Source organism: Poeciliopsis prolifica, unplaced genomic scaffold, assembly GCF_027474105.1.
Source record: "Poeciliopsis prolifica strain line A6 unplaced genomic scaffold, Auburn_PproV2 SCAFFOLD046, whole genome shotgun sequence".
NCBI lineage: Eukaryota > Metazoa > Chordata > Actinopteri > Cyprinodontiformes > Poeciliidae > Poeciliopsis > Poeciliopsis prolifica.
Window position 1 is genome coordinate 4,042,501 of NW_026562421.1, and position 19,198 is coordinate 4,061,698.

Genomic DNA, 19,198 nt, shown 5'->3' on the forward strand with positions numbered 1-19,198 from the left:
CTGGACGAGTCCGCGTGGATCTGCACAGAACCAGAGCAACCGGGTAGTTACCAGTTACTCAGGCAAATGTAACTTTTTAGAAAAAATTACTTTTAGGAGTATTTTTAATACTTTTACTGGAGTAATTTTATCATAAAGTGGCTCAAGTAACACTTTTGGATTTTCTACCCACTGAATGAAAAACAAATACGTTTTAACCAAAACCAGACACACACCTGCAGCTTCTGCTAAAGTTTCTGAAGCTTTTTAGAGAACAAAACTGATCTGGAAATATTTTTCCACAATGTCTGATTTTGTTATTTTTTGTTAATTATATGAATTATTGTCATTTTGGTCCTTAAAATAAAAAAATTGCACCTAACTTTATATTTTGGTCCGTCTAATTTTGTCATTCTTAAATATTAAATGATTGATTATTTGATCAGTTACTCAGTTCTTGAGTAAACTTTTTCCAAACACTGTCTCTCATTTTTAAATTTTAAAAACATTTCGAAGTAGAGCTACTCTTACTGGAGGTGTATAACTTTTGGATGAACGTGTTCAGAGGATGAAATATTCTGTTTGCTGTGAGTCACCTGTAGTGCAGCTCCAGCTGCAGAGTCGCCCGGTTGGTTCCCGTTTTCGAAGGCTGCAGGATGCAGTCGAACACGTTGCACCTGCTGTTTTCGCTGCTTTTCGTGGTTTCGGTGTATCTGGTGTCGTTTGCCAGCAGAGAGTGAGACACCAGGTTCACTGACTTGGAGCCATCGGACAAACTCTCAAACAGGACTTTGGATTTCACAAAGTCGAACCTGTGCAAGACAAACACACCAAAACCATTAAAACTACATATTTAATGTGTTTAAGCTTCTACAAGGGCTCATGCAGGCGTTTGTGTTCAAGTTTTTAGGTTAATTTTGGGAATTTCTGTATTTTTATCAATACCAAATATAGTTTCTGATCCTAATTTGGAGTTTTTTCAGCTGTAATAAAAATAAAATCCCAGAAATTCTTCAGGATGTTGACATGTGATGCATAGACAGTTGAACTGGTCCAACAATCACTGACAGGATTTCAAACCAATTCTTTTGAAATCCAGCATTTTCAGGCTCCCAGTTCTTTGACTTTTCTGACCAGTTTTTAGTAAAATGCGGGCGATGGGACTCCATTAAAATCTTTTACTGACTTCATTGCAGAGTCTATATTTAATTAATTGCATTTTAGATAAAGATATGAGTAAAATTGACAAAATAAGCAATATTTACATTACAAAACCCCTTTTTGCTGCTAACTAACTGAATAAGTGGACATACGAGCTCAATAGTAAAGATATTTATTATTTTTTTATCTATTATTTTGGTTCTTCAACCACTAGATGGGAGCAAAGAGTCATTTTAGTCATTCATCTTCCCAGAGTTTCAGGAAGATGATCATTCATGGAGCTTCTTTGGAAATATTGGACTGTGGATGCTGACATTAGTGTTAGCTGCTTTATGTTTAGCATTGAGATGCTATTTTAGGCTAGCATGGCTTCACTGACAGGCTAACTCCTTTTAGCACAACAACAGGCTTTTCCAGCCTCCAATCAGATTAATTAACCCGCAGAGAGAAGCAGCTTCGTCATCCATCACTGTTGTTGGCGGAAGTCGCTTGTGCGTAAACACAATATAAATGCACTACACAAAATATTTAGGACTTTAGCCTCAGATGGTGGATCACATTGAAATGGGTCGGTACTGAAAGAATTTTCAGGAAGCCACTGTTTTGTGCATCAATTAACTTATTATTTTTTAAATTCTTCTAAAATTCAACCTTAAATCCTGAGAAAACCAGATTTTTGACAGGGAGGAGGATATGCACCTAAGTGAGAACCGAGAACCACATGTGGATCAGAGCATGTGGTTCCTTGAGGTTCTGTAAGGAGGAAGTTCACCTGGCTAACGAGTTCCTGCTGTCAGCAGAGGTGGGACTGTCCAGCAGCTCCAGGCTGACGTCCGTCATGTCCACCAGGAAGGACAGGTTGGTGAAGACGGCTCCACTCAGCACCGTCTGAACAGCAGCATCAGAGACGATCAATGTCTGCATGCTAAAGGAAAGCAGAGATGTGTGCATGCATGCAGGGCTCCTCACGTAGCTGCTGGGGTGCTGCAGATTGTACGGCCGCAGGAACTCCTCCACCGGTTCCCCCAGGTTGTTCTCCAGGATGCCCCGGATCAGCTGGTAGTGCTTCCTGTCCAGGGAGCAGTGAACCGACGACAAGCTGCCGTGTATGGACGTGTCGGGCACCGTGTGGTTCAGCTCCCTGGAGACACAAGGCTGAAATCACTCGACGCAGCACAAACCGAACAGAGCTCGAAAACAGACGCTGTCTCTTTAAAAACCTCCACAAAGCGCCGTGTGTGGAGAAATGTGTAACAATTCAAAGAGAGGAAAGTCCACATTGATTTAACCAAAGCCTGAAAAGTTGATGACTGACGACAATATGTAACATGCGGGGAACCTTATTATGTGTTTAGCAGGTAAAAGCCAAAGGATAACCAGGTTTTGTCATTGTAATTAAAAGACAGCTGCTAAAACGTCGTGGCCCCTGAGCAGCTCTAACGGGCCATGTTGGGCTCCGATGCGCAGCGTTCGGTCGTACTTGTCCAGGTTGCGCTCCACCTTCAGCGTGAGGCGGCAGCAGTCTTTCAGCAGGTTGTCTCCGGTCCGACGGACCGAGTAGGAAGGGAAGATCAGGTCTGAGGGTTCGGGCTTCCCGGTGCTGTCCCAGGGCAGGCGCTCCGCGGCAAAGATGTCCATCTCCTGCAGGTCCAGGGCCATGCAGTCCAGCAGACACACATGGTCTTCTGCAGCAGGAAGGGAGAGCAGGTTACAGCACACAAAGAGAAACCGTGACCGACTTTAACCACTGAGCCACGCTGACCGGAGCCGGTCGGGTCCTCGTCCTCAGGGATGGTTCTGCTGTTCGCCGCTTTGGGTCTGCTGAGGCCAAACCTTGACGATGAGGCGGCGCCGGAAGGAAAACTTCTCGGCTTGTCCTGAGCGTTACTCGTTCCTTCTGCTGCGCTCTTGACGCGCTCCTTTGTGACGGAGAAAGCAACATGAGATCACTGCATGCAGGACAAAAACACTGCACTGCTACAAAGTTTTATAGAAATAAAACTCGATTGTAATCAGCAGTTTTTATCCAAAGGTTTGAAAATCAGGGTCTGACTGACAAACCCTCCAACTTACATCTGAACATGTGCAGTTAACAAAAACACAAACCAGCCCAGACTAAACGTTTCTCAGTACAGTTATAGCCTGGCTGAACACCGGGTCGGTATCACCAATTTATGAGGATATATTCTGCTTGGCGATGCATCAGAAAATGCAACACGTGACAAAGCCAGTCTGTGATGCAGAGGTTTCTGATGATGGTCTCAGACGGGTGGAAACAGGAGGACAGGCTCACAGCAATCAGACAAAATTCACCTCACACACAGCAGAAGGAGGCAGCTGTACCTGGTAGCGGGACAGCTCCGTGTATGAACCTCCATGCAGTATGATATTCTTAAAAACACACACAAGGTGCATATGAACGGCTAAGACGAGCTAAGAAAACATTTAGCTATACAGTTAGCTAATTAGCTTGTTTCTCTCCTAACCAGAGAAGTGATGTGTCTCATTGATTCATTCAAATCGTTACAAAGGGAAAAACTTCAGAACCAAACATTTTGTTTTGGACCTTTAGACTTTAAGGTACAGAACTAAAAGGATTCTGGCACAAGTTAGCCAGCTTTCGGAAAAAACCCCAAAAGGAAACCGTGAATCCTGAGTTCTGTCAGTTTTAACCTTAGACAGGAAGTGGACCAACAGATGCTTTTATTGTGAAGTTCTCCAATATTCTCTGAAAATCTCCGTAAGACTAAATGAAGAATTTCTTAGCAAACTATCTCAACTCCAACATCAGACAAAGCTGAGTCTGAGTTAGTGTTTTTAAAAAATGGATGAAAATAAAAAATGCAGTAATTAGTTGGTTACAAAAGTGAAGCCGAATTCATTCAGCATTTCACCAACTTTCCAGAAAATAAAGTTTTCATGAGTGAACCTGAGGAATGTCAGGAAACGGCTGAATGAATTCGGGTTCGTTAGCGGAACCGGCGGCGATGGAGCGGCGGTGGAGCGGCTGACTCACCAGAGAAGGGAAAAAGGCGTGCGCCATGGTGAGTTTCTCTACCTTGTCTCGGAGGGAAACGGTTCCGTGCGACCCGGCCGGCAGGAAGACGTTCTGCACCTTCAGCTGGCCCAGGTTGGCCACGATCACCCGGGGCGACCGCGAGCTTTCGGGATGATGAGAACCGGAGCGCCGGCGTCGATGTCCAGCAGAACCCTGGACGCCCTCTGAGGCTGATCACGCACCTTCGGGGAGAGGACAGGGCCATTACCTCAGTTAGCATGGAAACGCGGTTGGACCTGTTCCCCGCTCTGGACACATCCAATGTCCAGAACAGAAGCTCACATTTCAATTATAACGTGAAACGACTGACAGTTTTTAATTTTCCTTTAATCTATACGAAGTTTTAGCTTTTCATACTTTGACCTTTTTGAATTCTGCACCTAAAAATCAACCACAGTATCGTTGTTTTTATTGATTAGGTAATAAATACTCAGCAGCGGTGGTAGATTAGATAATTTAAACACCTGCTGGGGATCTGTCAGAGTTGGTTTTAGTTTTAACTGAACTGAATTCCTCAGCACATCTAAATGTCAAAGTTTTCATAGTCAAGCTAGCATAACTGAAAACTTCCTTAACTAGCAACTTCCCTCTCTCTGGCTGTTTTTTCTTAATTGAAATTTTTTCCTGACTTTGTCATCGAAATCTCGTTGTGCTGACAGTTAGCATCCTTTTTCTTTTATGAGTCTCAGATACATTTAGTTTGGAACAAACTTCCAGAAAACTGTAAAACAGCGGAAACACTGACTTCCTTCAAATCTCAAGTAAAAACGCACCTGTTTAGAGTTGCATTTGAAATGTAATATGTATGGATTTGATTTTGTGGATATGTATGTAATTTTTTTTTTTTTTTTTTTTTCCTGTTGTGGGCAACGGGGCCGGCGAATACCCGTGGTTAAACGGACGGCGGAGTCCGGCGGTAACAGGCGCTCAAATTCCGTGTCAAAGGGAAGAGGGAAGGAAGGGAAAAGGGAGGGAAGGGAGAGGGAAGGGGAAAAGGAAAAAAAAGGGGGGGGAAAAAAAAAAGAAAGGGAAGGGAAGAAGGAAAGGGAGAGAAAAAAAAAAAACTTGGTATTTTATTCTATGTTGCATGCCTTTGTGTTTTGTGTTTATGATGTAAAGCACTTTGAAATGACTTGTAGCTGAAATGTGCTATACAAATAAAATTTGATTGATTGATTGATTTAGGATTTAGCGCGTAATGTTGACGACCTGAAATCAATGCTAGCCATCGTCAGCGACTGTCCAGCATGGAGACAGGGCTGGATTCTCGCGCTGGACGTCAAGCTGCTGCAGGTCTTAATGAATATTGGCCCCAACTTTCATTAAGAAGTTGGGGCCAACTGGTGGTTTGGACTCACCGCCTTCATTCACTCTGTGTGACACAGCGCCCCCCAAAGGTGAGCTATTGTACTACACTGCCTCACCCTGGACTTTTTCCATACATTCGAACTGGCAATGAGGAAATTCAGCGATTTTGACTATAATTATGTTGATAAACTAATTTCTATTCATGATTCCTCATCTTTAGCATCTGTTTTACTCATCAGGATTACAGGTGAGCCTCCCCTGACCGCATGTCCCAGGTGTGCCTGGTGGTTTGGACTCACCGCCTGGCCCTCCATGGCCGCCCTCTGTCTGCCCAGGACGTCCTGCAGCTGGGTGAAATGCTGGATGAAAGCTACCACCTCGGCCTGGAAGCGCTGCGTGTGAACGTACTGAACAGACGCCATCTGCAGCGACACCTTGACGTCATACTCGCGCTGCAGGTCAGGATCCGGCTCGCCGAACCTGCAGAACGAAGGAGAAATTAGGTGGGAAACGGTTCCAGCAGAGGAAGTCGTAATGAGACCGTCTGTACCTGAGGATGTTGAAAACCAGCGCCTCCCCTCCCTGTGTGGTGAAGCGCTCTCTGTAGAGGTCGCCGTGCGGGGTCAGGTCACTCAGGGACAGACGTCCCAAGCTGCCGTGTATCCGCAAGTCACCGTCTGCAGTCAGACATTAAAGCTGTCAGCGAATGTTTGGCAGCAGGAAGCGGATGTGAATGGTTCCTAAACGTACCGCGCGTATCCAGATGAGCGGATAATTTTGACACGCTCGCTCTGGCCAGTTCATGGAGCTTCTTGTTCAGGATGAGAGTCAAAGAATGAACCTGGAAAAAAGACAGACGGGTCAACAATGGCACCACTTCGCTTCAGTTCACGTAGGAGATGCTGCAAAACAGATCAGTACATTTTCAATGTTCAATGATCTGTTTGAACATTTTATCAGAGCCGGAGACGACAGCGGCTGTGGTTGAGGCAGAGAAGATCGGCTTCACATGCGAGTATCGGCTGATCGCCCAAAATTAAGACAATTGTGCCGATAAATCAGTGCTTCCAAGTCATCTCCTGTTGGTGTTACCAGGTGCCAAAATGTGACCAACCTTGAGGTCCAGCTTGGTTTGACCGCCGGCGCCACCGTGTCCTCTTGCACCTCTTCCTCCTCGCCGCCGTCCGGCTCGTACAGCGGCTGCCCGGCCACCGGCTGGGTGGCGGCAGCCGCCGGCTTCACCGCGTGGTTGCTGGCCGTGGAGCCGATGCCGAAGAAGTCCAGGATGACGACCCAGGTCTGGAGCGTGATCAGGATGTCCAGGCAGTTGAAGTCCACGTCCACACTGCGGCCGACGCCGCCGTAGCGCGTCCTGAACTCCGGGTGGCCGGCCTCCACCAGCAGCACGTTGATGTGAACCAACGTGTCGTCGAAGTTGGAGTCGGGCTGCGGGGAGCCGGCGCGCGGCGTCGGAGAGGGAGGCGGGGTGCTGGGGAACTCCGGGTCCTTCTTGGACTTGCGCACGGCGGACGGCGTGGCGGGGTGCCTCTGGTAGGGCTGGAAGACGTTCTGCGTCTCCTTGATGTAGGCGGGCAGCGAGCGCGGCATGTCCGGGGACAGAGCGTTGGAGCGTGACGGGCAGCTGCGGGACAGGTGGTCCTTGGAGATGAAGGTGGACGGCTTGGGGGCGCCGTGGGACTTCATCAGGTGCTTGTACTTGGAGTCGGTGTTGGGGTCCAGCAGGTCCTCCATCAGCAGCGCGCGCAGAGCCAGCTGCACCTCCAGCAGCTGCGGGTGGTCCTTGGTGAAGCGGCCCTCCAGGTCCTGGAAGCGCACGCTGACCAGACCCTGGGAGCCCTGCGTGAGGTCTGCGCTCAGCTGCACCTGCAGCTCCGCCACCAGCAGCGTGACCTTCAGCTGGGTGAAGGTCGGCGGCTGAAGGACGGGCCGGTGAGACGGCAGGGACAGCGGAGAGGACAGGGAGGAGTGAGAGAAGCTGATGGAGGGCGGGTCCCTGGCGAACAGACCCCCCTGGGGGTCGGGGAAGGCGTGGGGCCTGGAGGAGGACGGGGTTGGCGGGGGCGGCGTCGGCGGCTGGCTGGGGGTCAGAGGTTGCTCCTCAATCAGGGACAGATTGTCCAGAGTCTGGAGAACTTGCTCATACACGGGTTTACACAGACACTACAATAAACACAACAACAGGGTGAGACTGTGACTGGGCAAGGACAGAAACCATCTGCCAAGCACAACCTGACGACTGTCGGCAACACATTCACAAAGCAGAACCTGAACTCTCACACTGCAAAAACACCAAGTAACTTTGGTCTACTGCAAATATCTGAGCACACTTGACATCAAACAAAACTAACTTGCAGGTAAGTTTCAGTGAGATACAGGAGGTAGTTTTGAGTCATTAACTCTGCAGAATGTGACTTTAATATATGCATTTTTTACATATTTTTAAAACTGTCTTCATGTTGAGACAGTTTGTAATGAGACACATAATCTGTGAAACATCCAGCTCCTCTGCTACTACTGCGGTCTGAAGAAACACTCCAAAAACAACCAGTCAGAGCCAGGAGGAGGGGCTTAGCGCCGTCAATCATCCTCATGTGCACAACTTACCTGAACAGGGTTGACAAATTTCCCCTGGACTCTCATCTGGCCGGTGCTCCTGAACGGCTCGTCTGTCGTCAGCAGGATGAACTCAGAATCCCCATCCGGCGTTTTCTCAAAAGTGAAGTGAATAGTTGTGTCTTTCAGTATGTGGAAGGCTGTAGGACAGAAAGTTAAATGTCACATAAATGATGAAGGAAACAGATAAAGGTCTGTCCCCATTCATGAGAATATAATCCAAAGAATTATTAATCCAAGCAAGTAGTCATACACAGATGTAATCTATGTACGTTTTTAACCTGGATAAGTGGGGAGATTAGCAACAGTCATTGTTGAAGACATTCACTCTTTACAGAGGGCAGAACCTAAGCATAATCATGGAAGGTTGAGTGAAAGGAAGAAGTTTGGTAGAAAAAGATGTAGTGGTGATTATTTTACCAATCTGATGGTCTATATAAATATATTTGTTGACGACGTCATATGGTTATTTCCTCAATATTTTAGCAAGAATTTAGAATTGCTTATTTTGTCTCGTTATGTCTTTCAATTAAAATGCCATTAATTAATTACAAAACCTGCAATTAAACATTTTAATAGAATCTCACCTCTAGATATGATGTAAACAATTTATCCTCTGATAATACTTTGTATTTTAATGGTTTATTAGAATTTGCTCCAATCGATTAACGACCGTCTTTTAGTGTTGTAATTTGGCCTCCATCCAGCAGAGGGCGCCACTTGGTCATCCATAAGCGGAGCCAGTTGATACAAAATTAAAGATGGCAGCACATTAGAACAGGAAAGAGAAACGATACAAACAGAGTCTGGAGTGGGATGTAAAATGAAATTTATGCTTGTTTGTTTTTAAATATTAATCGTTAGCGGCTCTGAAAGGTTAATAAACTTTAACTTCTATCATTAATCGGTAACTTTCATCGATACTTATAATCTTCTCACCTTCTCCCCGGCTGAGCGACTCGAAGAAGTCGTGGCGTGTGAACTGGGATTCATCCTTGCTGACCAGAGAGTGGGATGGTGAAGACGAGTCGGCTTTCTCCTCTCTGGGCGGTCTCTTCAGCACTAAGTGACTGGTGTTGACTGAGTACAGTCCGATGTCCTTCACCAACACCTCCAGCCTCGCTCCCTGAGAGTCTTCACCACTGACAAAGTTCTGGATGGTAATGCTTCCCAGATGGCCGACCAACAGCTCGGGGTGTCCGGGTTTCCGAGGAATGGATACGACCGGCGACTCGATGCTGATGTTCAGGGTCAGCTTCACGAAGAAGGTGTCCAGGGCGGATTCAGGCTCCCCCATTGAGACGTCCTCCTCGTGGTCAAACGAACACCCCCAGCTCTGGCCGATAGTTCGGGATCTCCGTGACGGCGTCTCGAACAGCGAAACCCTGCCGCTGTACTCCGCCGTCTTGGAGGCGAGAACCGTCGACACGGTCGTGGCGGCGTTTTTCAACACGGAGCGGAAACTGTCCTCCAGTTCGTTGGCTGACAGTTTGAGGTGACGCAGGAACCTGGCCGAGTGGTTGTAGTGCAGAGACGCCATGTGTAGCTTCAAAGAACACTCTCCCTCAGATTTCTCCTTCAACTGAAAGTTCAGAGCGTCTATTGGAGACTCTTGGCTGTCGGGCAGAAACGCTAAACCTTCGGGACTCGAGGAGCGGTCTTCTACACTCCCAATGCTGACCACAAACTGGTTTCGGCCTGCCTCTTGGGTTAAATCCACCAGCTGCAAGGACCCCAGGGAACCGCTGACGTCCAGACGGCTTCCCAGGGAAACGTTGACCTTGGTACCAGAGATGCTGGCGGTGGCGATCTTCAGGCCTTTCTTCTCGACTGCCAGGGCGGTGCTAGAGGAGACGGTCCGCAGGAGCAGCAGGTTGAGGCGGTGGATCTCCACGGTTAGCTCCTTGTTCTGGTCGTACGTTGCCTGATAGGCCCGGTCTTCTTCCTCACTGGACAGCGGGGTTGGACTCTCCTGGGTGGATGATGCAGTCTCCTCTTTGGGGAAAGACTTTTGGAGGAACTTGAGCAGCTCCCCCATGGTCTCAGGGTTGAGAATGATGTCCAGGTTGTTGACCTGAATGCTGGTGACCTGGAGGGAGTTGTTGAGGTTCATGGAGGGACAGTCTGAGCTTACAAACTGATACTCGATCCTAATGAGGGCGTCCTGGTCTTTCAGGAAGGAACTAAATGGGGAGAGATCAGAGAATGACCCAGGATGGACTCCAGGATGCTCAGAGGTCTGCTCGTCACACAAAGTGGGGGAAGACGGCTGGCTTTCTCTGAGGCTACCGGTGGGAACATCGAAGCTTAGATGCTTGTGAGACGCAACGAGCAGGTCGAAGTCGGAGCCGTACGTCTGCAGCGTGTCGACCAGGAGAAATCCGTGAACCGTCAGAGCGACTTCTACGTCGTAAGGTCGCTTGACAAAATGAGCGTTCGTGCCAAACACTTTGAAAACAGAAATATAGCGGCCGTTGCTCTCCACACCGAGCTGCATGTAGTTGATGTTGAACTCAGCCAGCAGCAGGCGGGATTCCACCAGGACTTCCCGTGTGTGCTGCTCTAAGGTCATCACGCTCTGCGTCAGGTTCTTGGCAGAATCCTGCAGTTTCCACGAACTGTCCACTCTGTGGAAGATCTTGTCCCGGCGCAGCGTGGGAGCGTCAGGGGACGCTGCGCTCTGATCTTTCCCCGAGTCGCTGTCGTCTTCAGCTGGCCTGTTGAGCCGCGCCAGACAAGTCCTGATGGCGGTCATCTTCTCGAGGTTGATGTGCACCTTTAGATCCGGCAGCGTTCCTGACAGCACCGCGCCGGGCAGCTGAGGGTCCGAAGTGTAGCGCAGCCGCTGCTCAAGCTGCAGCAGGACATTAAACTTCTCCACTACGTGGGTTGGTCCCACTTCGCTGTCCTGAAGGTGCTTCCAGCTGTCCTTGTAGCGCCCGACCATAATCTGCAGGTCCTTGAATGAAAGGCAGTACTTCTCATAGAGCTTTTTGCTGTAGGCCTTCGAAGTCTCCGGAGAACTGAGGCTGGGAAGTTCTGTGTTTTTAAACAGCAGTTTGAAAGGCATTTCAGTTGCAAGCGGAGACAAGGGCGGGGTGGCCAGAGGAGTTTGGTACTCATCGTCACTCTGGACTTCTTGCTCCGGTTGAGCGACGCTGACGACGCTGTCATCTTCAGAGAGGGGAACAAATATCAGCAGTTACAGGGTGAATTAAATCCCATCAGATGAAAAGAGGAGGTAACTGTTGGCTGCTTCACCTTGAGAGTTGGTCAGAAGGATCCTGCCTAAGTCCACCACCACGAGCATCGGGTCTTCTGACTGGAAGTCATCGGGGAAAACTACCTGAGGCGCGCAAATGTCCAGCTTCATTGTCCAGCGCTTGCTGTTTTCCTGCAAAAGCAAAACAATGACAGTAGATTTGAAGTTTATATCCGTTTCATGTGACTTTCCAGCAACTTCTTCTTACAATAAACTCTCCAACGAGCAGCTGATCCAGGGTTTGTCGGATCTCCGCCTTGGTTTGCTTCTTCAGCTTTGTCGTACTGCCTCCTGGCGGCTTCGGCTACCCGGAGCTCCAGCTCAGACTGGTAGCCAAAGCCTGGAGCAAAAGATTTCATAAATATCAGTCCTGTCTGATCTTAACTTCATCCCCAATGACTTGCATCTAATTTCAAACAAATAAAAACGGTTTTTATGCAGGCGTTGCTAATGAATCCTTCTCTAAACATTGAAACTTTTCACAAAAGTGGGCGGAGCCAAGAGACACTGAGGGGTGTGGCCCAGTGTGGGGATGACCTGCGTGGGAAAGGGAGGCTGTCGCCACAAGGAGCCTTGTTGCCAACTTTAGATTTTGTTGCTGTATTTAGCAACTTTTCAGGCTAAAGGAACTTTTTTTTAAAAAGTGACTTTCTGTGTTTTTGGAGATAAGTATGACACAGATTTATCTTGTCTTCATGTGTAAAACCATGAAACTTAAAGAAGGTGTATTTTCTTTTTCAGCTGACTCTGGGAATGTTTTGACACTCCATACTGACCTGAAGTGTGAACTCTTCCTTTATAGAAGAATTCAGTGACTTTTTTCATGGCCTGTGGACTGTAGATGATGTTTAATGGCTGGTGTTCACTTCCAGCTCCTCTCAAATTTGGACCTCACAGGGTTGCGCTCGTATATCATCTCGAACACCGGAGAAGTCCACTCAGCATCGCTCTCTGATAACACAACATGTGTACAGATTGCTGTGAAAGCAAGTCCTTAACTTACTGACAGAGACGTCCAGAATATTATTGACACTGAATAAAATAAATCAATCCTTACCAGCAGCAGCGCTGTGCTGACTCATGGACTGACTAAGGGCAACAACAACTTTGTCCTGCAACAAGTGGACATCGTTAGACCCACGGAGATAATGAAGCCAGCATCATTAAGGTGCATGTTGATGAAGAGATGCATGTGGATTACCATTTTGGGCGACACCAGGAAGGGGAACATGGTGCCCTGAGTGGTCAGGTCTCTGAGGAACAGACTGCCCAGTTAACGGCCAGTAAGGACGACCGAGCGAGGAAGAGACTCCACGATCACCTTCACTCCTGAGTAAAGCACCACAAATACAGGGTAATTACACTGACATCTAACTACAATGTAACTACACTGTAATACAGCTATATTACTGTAATACAGGGTAATTACCCTTATTTCCATTATGGTAAAAGTTGATCAACTGGAGCAAGAAAGGAAAGTATTACAATCAGATCTGGCAATAGAGTATTTTTAAACTAATTTCATAATAAATGAGACTCATTGTCAGTGTTGGGGACTGCTAACATAAAAGTTAATTCTGCTAACGCTAAGCGCTATAGCATCTTGGTATTTAGCAGAAGCTAATGCTAAACCTTGTTGATAGCCACCAGTTTGTTACCACAGCTGCTGAGTTTTGTAAACGCCACAAAATACAAACTTTGCTTCTAAAGAGAAATCTCATATTTCTGAAGCACAAATAAAATTAGAACCATGTTTTAATGAATAAATGTTTATCTCAAAATAAATGTGCTTAGTTTCCTCCAGTCACATCAAAACCAGGTAAAGTTATTGGTGGAGTTCACCAGGTGGTTAATACTTTTGATTATTTGTTAACTTCCACTAGATTTAAAAAATAAATAAAACAGTTGCCAACTTTCAAGTTGTTCAGTGTAATGAGTAAATTATGTTAAAAAGTAACCAAATAATGATGATAGTTATTTTATTCTGAAGGAAAAACAAACTCAAGCTCGTACCTGAGAACTCCAGCTGCAGGACGCCACTCTCGTGCATCGAGTTCGCTCTCCTTTCCTCGTGAAAAAGAGTGACTCCGCCCTTCGCCAAAAAGATCTCCAGTCGAGCAAACATGTAATCTCGTCTAGTGAAGGTGTTCAGAGTGTGGGAGTCCTCCAGTGGGTCGAACAAATCCCCTGTCTGCTGGAGAAGAATCAGAAGAATTAAAGATTACAGCGTAGCATAAAACAGATCGCTGAACGCCGAGCCTCTTTCAGTCCGCAGCCTGATGCTAACCTAGAATATCCCAGGATGATGGACTTGGCAGGAGTTCTTCAGGTGTGTCCAGAACCTGCGTGTTTCCAGACCAGCCGCCCCAACCAGGGAACCAAGACTGCAGGTACTGAATCATTCTGTAGCTTCCACTTTTAGGAACGGATGTGGCAGGTGGAGCAGCTTGGGGGCTGCCGCTAGGCTCCCGAACGTTCTGCAAAAAACACCGAGTGGAAAAAATGAAATCTGTTCAAACAAAGTCTGGGAAGCTACATACAGATTAGAAAATGTTAGCTTCAGAGGGATGAACAGAAGTTGCATCATCTTTTTCTACCGCACTTTTTTCTTCCACTCAACTTTCAATCAGCATAGTTGGATACAAAACTGAAAGTGCAGCTCCTTTAACTTTAATGACCTCAATAAATACGTCACTGTGTGACTAAGAATCTATAAATGGAAGTAATGTTATTGGAATTACTGAATTAACTTTTGGATAATATTCAAATTTACTGAAATGCACTTTGATGTTTGCAAACCCTCTGCGATCATCTAAACGTACATCTGCCATCTCTTCCTGCAACCGAACCCTGTCATGGACAACTTCTCTGAGAATCTGCAGCTCCTCCAGCGTCTGCTCCTCTTCAACGCGTTCAAGTTCAGCCTGAAGCACAAAACAGAAGAAAATAGTTTATAAATAACAAAATATTCAAAAACACAAACATTCACTGTGCTTTGGAATCCCAAAATAATTTGGTAACTTTATTTGACAGAGTGAACATGAAGGAGTCTTGTTAAAATAACACTTTCAATGCAAAGTTGCATTAAAAGTGCCAACTTCGCATTAAAGTGTCTCTGGGGAACATGGAGTTCCCCAGGATCCGTTCTCGAGACGCTTTTACATCCTCCAGGTAATAAAGTATCAATAAGTTATTTTTGTTGCACATTTCAGTAAAAGGCAGTTCAAAGAGCTTTACATCATAAACAGACAAAAATAAAACGTTATAAAAACAACATAGAGTCACAATTTCAGAAACCAGAGAAGATGTTACATTTTGTCGAATGTCTTTAGAAAATACTGAAAGGAGAAAAATGTTCATTAATGACTATAAATCACATTTTTTTAATTCACCAAACTTCACACATGTTTAACTAAAACCAGTAAGACGTTTTTAGCCATTTTACTAATTAGTGTGACATCAAAATTCACTGATTTTATTGATGAAATTTACCAACTGGTCACATTAAGGAATCATTTAATACCAAATATGCTTTAAATATGATCCGCGATAAAAATAAATACAAATTCTTTAACTTCTGTTGGTAAAATTAAGCAAATATCTTTTAATGCCAACATAATATTATGTTTCTGTTTATTGCAGACTGTGTCATGTTCGCTGCATTATGTGTGCTCTACCTCGTCCTCTGGGGCTCAGGGAGGCTTTCAGCCTTCGGAAGTAGAGGCGGAGGTCTGCGCGTCCCGGGCGCGCTGCAGCGCAAACGCCCAGCTGCCTCGCCGCCGCTGCTCCCTGATGTCACTCAGGTTGGCCTGAATGGCAAACAGCCACCAAACCCGTCCGCTGGGGAGAAACGAGGAAATCCAGTCAGAAACCAGTAAAATGACAAAGGAAATTAGAACCAGAAAAAATAAAAACTGATTGATGCAACAGTGTCTTCAAGAAAAAGAAGGAAAAAAAATCCATCATCCCGCCGCAGCTGATCCAGAACCTGCTGCTGGAGTTCTGACTAAAACCAGGAAGATGGAGACACCTCTTGGTCCCACACAGCCCGGTTCCACACAGCCCGGTCCCACCGGTCCCACACAGCCCGGTTCCACACAGCCCGGTTCCACCGGTCCCACACCGCCCGGTCCCACACCGCCCGGTCCCACATAGCCCGGTTCCACTGTGTGGGACCCACACCTCCCGGTCCCACACAGCCCGGTCCCACCGGTCCCACACCGCCCGGTCCCACACCGCCCGGTCCCACACCGCCCGGTCCCACACAGCCCGGTCCCACACCGCCCGGTCCCACACAGCCCGGTCCCACCGGTCCCACACAGCCCAGTCCACACGCCCGGTCCACACAGCCCGGTTCCACACAGCCCGGTCCACACAGCCCGGTCCCACACCGCCCGGTCCCACACAGCCCGGTCCACACAGCCGGTTCCACACCGCCCGGCAAAATGTGCCATACACAAAAACCTGATTGGTGATTGATTGGTTGATTAAAGACAGCACTTACTTCCCAGAAATCGGGACTTTGGGTCTCCATATTCTGTACAGCATCCCTCTCTCTCTGCGCTCCACTTCTTTAAGGAAAGCCATTATCTGGTGGTACTGAACCTGTGGGAAAATATCAGAAAAACGCAATAAAAACGCTTTCAGAGAGCAGAAACATTCCGATATGCTCCAGAAAGAAATGGGACGTTTTTTCTGCTGGACCTGGGAGAGACGTAAAGACATGGGCTCCAGCTGGACCTGGCCCTCGATCCGAGGGATGTTTCGGGTCCTCAGCGGCTCCCTGGAGGTGTTTCTCCTGAGCAGCAGGACGGACACGCAAAGATGTACTGGTGCTGGCGACTCTGCATGCACTGAGTCATCGCATCCTGCCAGGATGGAAAAAAGAGAATCTCATCACTGCTGCATTTCAACAAAAAGAGCACAATGTCTGTTTCACACTGTAAGAAGGAAGTCTTTCATCCACATGAAGATACTCAAAACGTCTTTGTGTCTGTTGTTATCTTGGACCTTTAATCTGCAGCAGAAACTCAGGATGCAGTAAAAATGTGTAGCATTGAAGGTGGAGAGGGTGGGAGACACCATGACCTTTGCACCGTTTCAAAGAGCCAGAAGGCGTATAAATCAATAAAACTAAATGTGTAACCAACCTGGATCTCGCTTGCAGGCAGCTTTCCCAGCATTTCACACTTTGTGTCCCAGTAAACGCTGAAGTCTTCAATCTCCAGCTGCTTCTGTTTGAAAGGCTTATGGATCTGAGACCAAAACAAAACCGTATTAACACCAAGGACTTCGATTAGGTCTCACGTTAGCGTTAGCTTCCATGTAGCGCGTCAGCGTCGTTATGTTCATTGTTTGGAGCTATAGAGTTAGCCGCCACCACTGCTCTTTACCCATCTCTAAACTTTTTGTGAGTTTTTTTAATCTAAAAGGATTAAAAAAGTTTTTATTAATCTTCCTGTAAAGATTAATGAAAACTTAATCTTTACAGGAACTTTACTCTGTAGTTAAAAACTGATAAAAGAAGAAGCTAATCGCAAGTTCATTTGTTTTCAGGGACATAATTGTTTGTTCATTGAAAGGGCTTGTCTGTCCTAAGGATAAACGCTTACCAGCTCTTTGGAAGGATTCTGAGCCGACACCCTGTTGATGCAAACTCCAAAAGAAAAAGCCTTTCCCGGGATGGAAAAGTCATCCTCAAACCTCAAGTGAACATTTTGGATCTTCAGCTGAACACCGAAGGCAGAAAGAAAAACTAGCATTATCATCAGTGATACTAGTTTATAGTACATGATATGATAAGTGATATAATATATCCACATGCATCACATGCGGCAGAATGACTCACTTCAATGTTTTCAACAATCCTGGTGACGACCGAGGCGGTGACAGAGTACCAGTAGGACTCTCCTCTCTGATCACATTCACTCTGCAGGAGCCACACAGGCATGACAACAGGAAATGTCAACAATAACCAACACTGAACTACATATAAAGTTTGCAGTTTTCCTCAAGAAGAGACAGAAACCTACAAAAAAAGGAAGAACCAAAAATTTAACTCACTTTGAACTTATCTTCGAGAGTTTTGAGGAGGTACTTTTTGCGTTGCCTCGCTTCCTCATTTTCCTTCTCCACGTCAAACTCCTGCGGCTGAGTGGGTCCGATGATAAGGTTGAGCTGGGACATGGAGATGACCCAGGGGTCGCTGTAAGGCCGGTAGAACGGGATCTGCAGAGTGATCTTCCAATAAATCCTGGAAAAGCACAACATGCTTAATACATCTTAGCACAAAAATGATGAGTTTAAATGTGTAAAAGAAAAACAATGGGCGAGTTCTCATTTTTTAACTTTAACATCAGAAAATCATGGCAGCTAAAACTTCTATTATTGTGTCATCAAAAAATGTGGCGTTCCCCAAGGTTCTGTTCTCAGGACTCTTTACATGATTTGATAAAGCATGTCTTTATATTTCTCTGTGTGGATGCATGCACAGAATATTGACTGAATAAATCAAAACTGCTTACAGTTTAGAGCAGAAAAGAAAGAACTCTCCGTATTTGGGCCTGTTAGATCAGCATGTTAAATCCCAGACTAGCTATGGACTCAGAAATAAAGTGCATTAGCCTACTGCCGAGTCAAATACCAGAATAAGATTTCCTGTCAAAATAAGACAGAAATTGGATGAAAGTTTATTTTGGTGGGTTAAAGTGTCAGTTAAAAACAGAAGATGCTGCTGCCAGAGTCCTGACCAACGACAAGTAAATAGATCATTATTATTACTGATTGATGATGATCAACAGGAATGTGATCATCCCAGTCAATCAATCAACCAAGTATGTTTGTACAGCACATTTCAGCAACAAGGTGTTTCAAAATAACAACATAAAATATAAAATAACAACAGAAAAATAAATGTGATAAAATAAAAGCAAACTGCAGGGGGTCCTGATCTTGTATTCAGCAGGTCTCTCCAGAACCTTGCTGTCTCTGGTCTTGACTCTGAGATGCTTCTCCTCAATAAATTCATCTGTCCTTAAAGACTCTTTATTTCTAGTTTCATAGTTCCTTGGTGATCCAGGGTTTGTTATTTGGTCTTTTTTTCCCCTCACCTGTTTTGACTTCAAATGGCAGGTCAAACTCTCGGAGGGCATCTTTCCTCAGTGGCAGGTTTTCCAGTTCCACTGCACCTGAGGATATAAATGAAAGAGAAATAAAGGCCAAAACTGAAAAGACTCGCATCCTTTTCAGGCAAAAGCTGCGAGTCTCAATAATAAAACATTTATTACCTTTAAGAAGCTCAATGGAGAGCTGATCTGTGTTCAGATTGCTGACATATTTTCCCAGGTAAGTGTTTAGCACCCAGGCTACGAGCCCCTCCAACATCCTGATGGCTCAGGGATGATGAAGAAGAAGATGAAGGTGATGATGCAGGAGCTGGAGTATTTCTAGTGGGGGATGATGGTGGCGGTCGCTCGCCTCACAGAGGAGGCATCTGCTGTCTAACAAACACAACAGCAGAAATCTCACAGCAACGGGAATGTTTAACTACTGCCGCCCGTGACTCATATTTAAATTAAATATTTCTTCAGCTACAAAGAAACAACACTTATTATTAGCTCCAAACTTTCTAACTGCATTCAAACGTGATGGCCTATTCAAAGTTCTGCAAAATAACTCCATTTTCCACATTTGTTAACAATACAATCAAATTATTTGAGCTTATAGATGGACTTAGAACTGGATTTCAAACTGATGTTTACAGATGCTCTCCATCCCATCTGATCGATCTTAAGCTA

General features: G+C 46.0%; 1 protein-coding gene across 1 annotated transcript in view; it reads right to left on the minus strand.

The window, feature by feature from the left end:
• The window catches only part of LOC129377050 (intermembrane lipid transfer protein VPS13D-like), a 44,838-nt gene that overhangs the window by 24,768 nt on the left and 872 nt on the right, over positions 1-19,198 (minus strand). Inside the window, 39 exon segments of the mRNA XM_055056776.1 lie at positions 1-20; position 505; positions 576-791; positions 1,913-2,028; positions 2,110-2,281; positions 2,621-2,825; positions 2,903-3,059; positions 4,199-4,311; positions 4,314-4,380; positions 5,806-5,986; positions 6,057-6,183; positions 6,257-6,347; positions 6,621-6,640; positions 6,643-7,687; positions 7,754-7,756; positions 8,132-8,280; positions 9,080-11,314; positions 11,402-11,534; positions 11,611-11,679; positions 11,681-11,742; positions 12,179-12,267; positions 12,269-12,353; positions 12,460-12,514; positions 12,604-12,731; positions 13,416-13,596; positions 13,676-13,879; positions 14,225-14,326; positions 15,080-15,095; positions 15,097-15,130; positions 15,133-15,242; positions 15,907-16,007; positions 16,107-16,219; positions 16,222-16,270; positions 16,553-16,657; positions 17,015-17,131; positions 17,251-17,331; positions 17,466-17,656; positions 18,512-18,589; positions 18,689-18,901. The exon segment at positions 1-20 is cut by the window's left edge and continues 281 nt beyond it. Of these exon segments, the coding sequence (XP_054912751.1) occupies positions 1-20; position 505; positions 576-791; positions 1,913-2,028; positions 2,110-2,281; positions 2,621-2,825; positions 2,903-3,059; positions 4,199-4,311; positions 4,314-4,380; positions 5,806-5,986; positions 6,057-6,183; positions 6,257-6,347; positions 6,621-6,640; positions 6,643-7,687; positions 7,754-7,756; positions 8,132-8,280; positions 9,080-11,314; positions 11,402-11,534; positions 11,611-11,679; positions 11,681-11,742; positions 12,179-12,267; positions 12,269-12,353; positions 12,460-12,514; positions 12,604-12,731; positions 13,416-13,596; positions 13,676-13,879; positions 14,225-14,326; positions 15,080-15,095; positions 15,097-15,130; positions 15,133-15,242; positions 15,907-16,007; positions 16,107-16,219; positions 16,222-16,270; positions 16,553-16,657; positions 17,015-17,131; positions 17,251-17,331; positions 17,466-17,656; positions 18,512-18,589; positions 18,689-18,785 (7,118 nt within the window). The 5' untranslated portion in view covers positions 18,786-18,901.